This window comes from Pantherophis guttatus, chromosome 1, assembly GCF_059756535.1.
Source record: "Pantherophis guttatus breed Tessera chromosome 1, ASM5975653v1, whole genome shotgun sequence".
NCBI lineage: Eukaryota > Metazoa > Chordata > Lepidosauria > Squamata > Colubridae > Pantherophis > Pantherophis guttatus.
Window position 1 is genome coordinate 258,395,419 of NC_142063.1, and position 6,000 is coordinate 258,401,418.

Here is a 6,000-nt window from a genome sequence, read left to right on the forward strand (position 1 = left end):
CTGGGGGCCGCCAGCCGCCACTGTCTAGCCGACGGCACCCTGAGTAGGCCCTCTCTATGGGCGCGAACCGGGCAATGGGATATCGTTGCTGGCTGTAAGTGGTCCACCAAATATCCTGGTCCTAAGCCATGTTGGGCTTTATAGGTCATAACCAGCACTTTGAATCTCACCCGGAGGGCAACCGGTAGCCAATGCAAACCGCGCAGAAGGGGTGTAACATGGGAGTATCGGGATTCTCCCATCACAACCCGTGCGGTTGCATTTTGCACCAGCTGAAGCCTCCGAGTGGTCCTCAAGGGCAGCCCCATGTAGAGAGCATTGCAGTAGTCAATCTGTGAGGTGACCAGCGCATGAGTAACTGTGCGTAGGGCATCTCGGTCCAAGTAGGGATGCAACTGGCGCACCAGACGTATCTGGGCAAATGCCCCCCGGTCACGGTCGTTATCTGGTCTTCTAAACTCAACCATGTATCCAGAAGGACGCCCAAGTTGCGCACCCTGTCTACAGGGGGCAAAACTTCACCCCCTTTTTAAGATTTTAAGATTTCTCCAGTTATATAATCTACATTAGCATCATTATTTTTTCAGTATTCTCAAAGCGTTTATTAGTTTCTTTGGATCAGTATTTTTCTTGGACACCAACATATTCCTATACAAATCTCTGAAACACACCTTCCAGCCTTCCCTCATGTCTGTTTCATTAGAAATCAATTTTATCAGTTTTGCTTTTAATTCCGTTCATTTCTGCTGGTGATTTTTATTTAACCGTCTGCTCTCAATTTTTTATATTCATCAAAATCTTTCAGTTTTTTCTCTGTTTTTTCAGCCATAATTCTGCAAGGAAGAAGCCTTTCTTGTTCTGTTTGAAAGTTTATTTTCAATTATCTTTCTCTACATATATACCATACAATGCCTTTTCTTTTTCCATCACTCATACTCTAATATGCATTTTTTAAAATATTTTTCATATTTTCTGCTGGAAGACTAATATTTTAATATTTTTTCATACAACACTCATACTTTTTTCTTGCAGTTTTCTCATTTCCTCTGCTTTTTTTCCTTTCCATTTTCCCCCAAGTTTCACTCTTCATGCTACCAAAAATTAAAAATGATTCAGAAATTTTTAACACCCTTGAATTCTTCACTGATTCAGTCTTTCATCATAATCATTTCAACAACCATGTTTTCAGATTTATATTCGTTCTTTTGCCATGCAAATAGAGCTAAAACCAAATCTTCAAAGCAAACAAAAATACAGTGCACAATCAAGCAATTGTCATTGATTCAGAGTGTTGCACAGTTTTTCCCAAAACTCACTGCTTGTTCTCACATATTCTTTAGAACACCACATGCAGCAATCCCTAACCTAAGAGTTTCTAGTTCCATATGCAAAATATGTATGTGTTTTCTACAGCAGACTAGACAAAATCAGATTTTGGTTTATTGCATAGGTTTTATCACTTTTGTTCAAAATTAAACTCACACAGTCACTTTCTGACTGTATTTATCAACTTCTCTGTTAAATCAGATCTGTTAAATCCTTTCTCTTAGTTTGACAGGTGGGCAGTTTTGGCCAGTATGTTCTGGATATGTATTTTAGTCAATATACATGAGTGCTATTCTTTGTTAAAAGAAGGAAACCTGTTAGTCAATCAGTAGAAGGGACATGAAACACTTTCTTTCATGCCTTATCCCATATCATGTCAAGGAATATCCACTGCTGCCACTATTCCCTGCAGATCTTACCAGAAGCTCATCATTTTCCATGATCAGAACCATTTTTTGGGTTTCCAGTATCCTTTACAAAAAGAGATCAGTCATTTGGTCAGCAGCTGCTATTTCCCCTGAGCAGATCTGACTCAGTGGAGTTACACAGTGTTGAAAATTACTGGAAGTCTAACCAGCTTCTCGAGAGTGGAGGCTGTCTAGTGAAATCATGAAGAGGAACAGCACTGTGGTATATCTGTGAGGTAAAATGTATGTCACACCTGCCCTTGACTGTGGTTTGCAGAGGATTATGCTGTGTAAAAAAAAACCCTATTAGTGGGAGGGTGCTGTTTTACAAATCCATAGCTACATATTTGGACTGTTTTTGACATGAAGATTGATTGCTTAATGAGAGGACTACTGAAGACCAAAGAACTAAGGGAGAGATATAGATCAGGAAAAAAATGCATAGTTAACTCAGGTTCACGTTAGAGGGTTAAACTCTTTGTCTCATCACTTGTTTTCTTCTGTGAGGATTTAGATGATTTTGATTTATTTTAATTTTATGGAGTTTTATATCTCTGATATGGAGTTTTATGGTGTTATATCTAAAAATCGATTCTTGGTTAAATTGCATTTTAGTTCTGCAGCATACTCAAGGTAGTAATACCATTGGAAAAAAATGGATAAAATTTAACTTTGTCTAATGCTTACATCACACCACATCATTTTGATATGGGAATGTCCTGATTAAGGAGCATTAATCAAGTCAGAAATAAGCAAGTGTTGCTTCATCGAAAAACTTACTTTGATGGAAATACAGTTTAAATGGCATTGGAGATCCCAGTCACAAAAATCTCTATATGGTTTGGATGGTCAATGAATGACCATGTTTAAAAAACCATATATAGTATTCCATGCCATAATGTATTTTTTCTGTCACAGAGATAGACAGTTGTGTGTCTTTGCAGGTTTTATAATTAGTGTTGCTGGAATTGCTGCTGTGAAAGTACCAGTTCTGATTGTCTACCAGTAAATTTTAACAAATGGGTTAGAAGAAAGCAGTACTTATCTCTGTCAGCAAATTCCATAGTATGTTGACATTTTTGTCCTTCCTGATGACTGGAGGCAGCAAGAGATAGTTTACAAGACTATAGAACAAGTTTATCATTTTCCAACACAGTGTTGTGTTGAGTTTTCAACCTTTGTAAACATCGCAAACACAGACTGTAGTTAAGAAATGTGTTTCTATTAGCAGGCCTTTCACCTTTCCCCCTACATTTCTCTAGGGAAGACTAACCCTCCTTTTGTGCATTAATATAAAGATTTTAAGTCTTAGCTTGGTTTTAATACACTGTTTTTCAGTTCAAGACATACAGAATAGACATGCAGTTCTAAAAGTAGCAGCAGTCTGCTAAAGCACACAATGCATAGTGTCTTATAGGCCAAAGCCTAAAAACTTGAAAGGGCCCAAATATAAATATAATAATGTCACAGAGGAGGAGGAGAAGTAGAAGAAAGATTTCACGCACATACTCTGCTTCAGCATACCTAAAAGAGCACATGGGAAGTTTTGCAGTTGTTATTTCTTCTCTTATGCACCAGTAGATTCTTAAAGGATCTTAACATCCAAGCAGGGTGATATAGAAGAAGGCAGTCTTAAGATTCACTGTTTCCCTTAGCACAGGACAATGGAGACTGATGTCATGTTGAATCTATCATGCATTTTATCATAACCCTGAATTTCATGTTACCTGCTGCACCCTATGATTCATATACTGAATAAACAACCACATTGCAACATCAGAATTATTCTCATAGAAATGACCTGAAAGTAACATGACTACCAGATAATAGTCATCTTTTAGAGGCACAAAACATAGAAGTTTGTTCCTGCTCACATTCGCAAAGCTTAATAAAAGGTTGAGAATAGCGGATTCCTAATCAAAATGTAACGATCTGTTCTTGTCCAAGCAATCAGAAGTTTAATCTTACGAACAAAGCAGATTGGAGAAAGAGTGCCAAATTAGAAAGCTGGTAACAAATTAAAATAAACAGGTTTTTGGAGGTCAGGGTTGAGCTCTTCTTGTCTGGTCTTTACATGAGATTAAGTCGCCTCCTGAGTACTTTATTGCTTCTCAAAGGGACCAGGATTATGTGTTTTAGACAGAAACCCATTGACTTCCCTTGGAACATCCAAGACAGGAACAAGTGATGAAACATGTACTACAATTCCATACATTTGATTTATGTATTTGAGGTCAAGATGCATGTACAAAAGACCAGGGCTTGTGTCTGTGACACATTCCATTGTCATTTTATCATTGTGGTTTGTATGGCAGCCTTTGGACTTCCCCCTTCTCAATGTCACACTCCTAAGAGGGAAAAAAAAAAAAACGCTGTTTCTCAATTCTTCTCTCTTCTTTTTGTCTTTAGCATTTTAGCAACACATGGGATTCAGCTTTCTGCGGGAAGACGGAAGATCAGCTGACTTTTTCCGACCCAGCACGCAAATACATGGGTGCATTCTCAGCTCGAACTCTGGTCATGTAAAAGTCCACCAACAAGCATTACGTTCTCTTTTCAAAACACTTTAACAGTTGATTTAGATTTACCATTCTTCTACATGGGAGAAAAACATTTTTGTATATTTGTTTGTTTGTTGTTATGGTACAACATTTGGGAGCAGCACAAAGTGCATACATTCACAAAAGCATATATTAATCAGGTTGGAATTCACCCAACTTTAAAAAGGGAAACGGACAGATCAACGTTCTCTTACATTGATGATGCTTTACTGTAAGTTATCAGGTATTCAATTTTATGCAGTTATTAATAATTACGCAGATTTTAACGACACGGTGATTTTAAATGATTAAAAATGTTTGGGGAGATCAAGTGCACAGTATTAATTCAGTGAAGAGTTGCTACCTGAGTTCCAGTGCCAGTGAAAATGTTGTCTAGGTTTTTATTGGTTTTTTTCTTTTTGAGAGCTGGCACTCAATCAGTAGCTTATGCTAAAATCATTGAACAAATGTCTTGGTCTGAAATACTGCAAGAAAAGCATTACTGCAAATGCTACTCTAAAAGTTAAGGCGGGGCATACCTTGTCTGTAAATGCTCACTTACCTTTAATTATTTGAAGTACTGTTCTACTTAATGGAGATCTAGATAGCTTCTCCTTTTTTATTAAGAAAAGCTTGCTTTTATTTTTTATTTTTACTGTATGAAGCATAGTTTTATGAAAACAAATTATATTTTTATTCAGTAATTTAATTTTGTAAATGCCAAATGGACTTTGGGTTGGGTTTTTTTTTTTTTTTAAGTTGTAATGTTCTTTGCTGCTGCAGACTTGCAGCATGTAGATGGACTACTAAAGGACCATAAAGTTTTACATAAAAAATAAAACCCTAGTCGGGGAGCAAGTAGCTATTTGACTATGCACTAGCATTTCTGATTTTTGCAATATTGTTTTAATGCTCCCCCTTTTCTTGGACAAGCAATATTTTGAAACACTTACTGAGAGTTTTCATGTGCCTACATGTATGTATTTTCAAAGGTTTTGAAAACATAGAATGCAGATCTTTAGTATTTTGGGAGAACACAATCTTGCTTATGTCTTCAATTATTGTCTCACGTTTAAAGATTCCATACATGGACTCTGCACAATTCAAAAAGAAAATTATGGCCTTGGGACTGCCATATCTGAATTTTTCTCAGTGTGAAGAGAAAGTGGCTTTTTTTTTATGTCGGACATTGCCGCCTTAATAGAATTAGGTGCAGCCTTGTCTGCACTTTTTATAATACACTGTACTGCCTTGTAGATAAATAAAGTGTGGCATTTTGTAAAAATTAACTGCTTGTTTATTACCTTAGATAAGCTGGCATTTTAGCAAACTCGTCAAGAACGTCATTCGACTATGTCCATTTGTTCTGTTAGTTTTGCAAAATACTAGAATGTGTAAGCTTCGCCTATTTTAAGTCAGAGCTGTTTCTGCCATTTCAAAACTAAAACAACCAAATTCTTGTTTCATACGAGTCTATGTAGAAAATCATCTATATTCTCATGGGACAATATGGCAAGGTTTTAATAATTCTGTCTGCAGTCAGTTGAGGTGGTGAAACTGCAACTCAGATGTATATTTTTCTGAACCTGCTTGACTCCTCTGTCAGCCTTGGGAAAGATGGGGTGCCTTTAAAGAGCAGCCAGAGATACAGAAAAGGTACTTGTGGATCCAGAGTACCCTAACCTGCTTTAATTACAGCACATCCCTAATGTATGTTGTGTCTGGCT

General features: G+C 37.1%; 1 protein-coding gene across 5 annotated transcripts in view; it reads left to right on the forward strand.

Annotated features, from left to right (window-relative positions):
- Nucleotides 1-5,558, forward strand: part of MYB (MYB proto-oncogene, transcription factor) — a 42,951-nt gene extending 37,393 nt beyond the window's left edge. For 4 of the 5 annotated variants that reach the window (XM_034418858.3, XM_034418856.3, XM_087887194.1 and 1 more), the window contains one exon: nucleotides 4,143-5,558. In XM_034418858.3, coding sequence (XP_034274749.1) covers nucleotides 4,143-4,259 — 117 coding nt within the window. In that variant the 3' untranslated portion in view covers nucleotides 4,260-5,558. The remainder of the gene's footprint in view (nucleotides 1-4,142) is intronic. The other variant, XM_087887200.1, reaches the window with a different exon arrangement.
- Nucleotides 5,559-6,000: the final 442 nt, after the last annotated feature.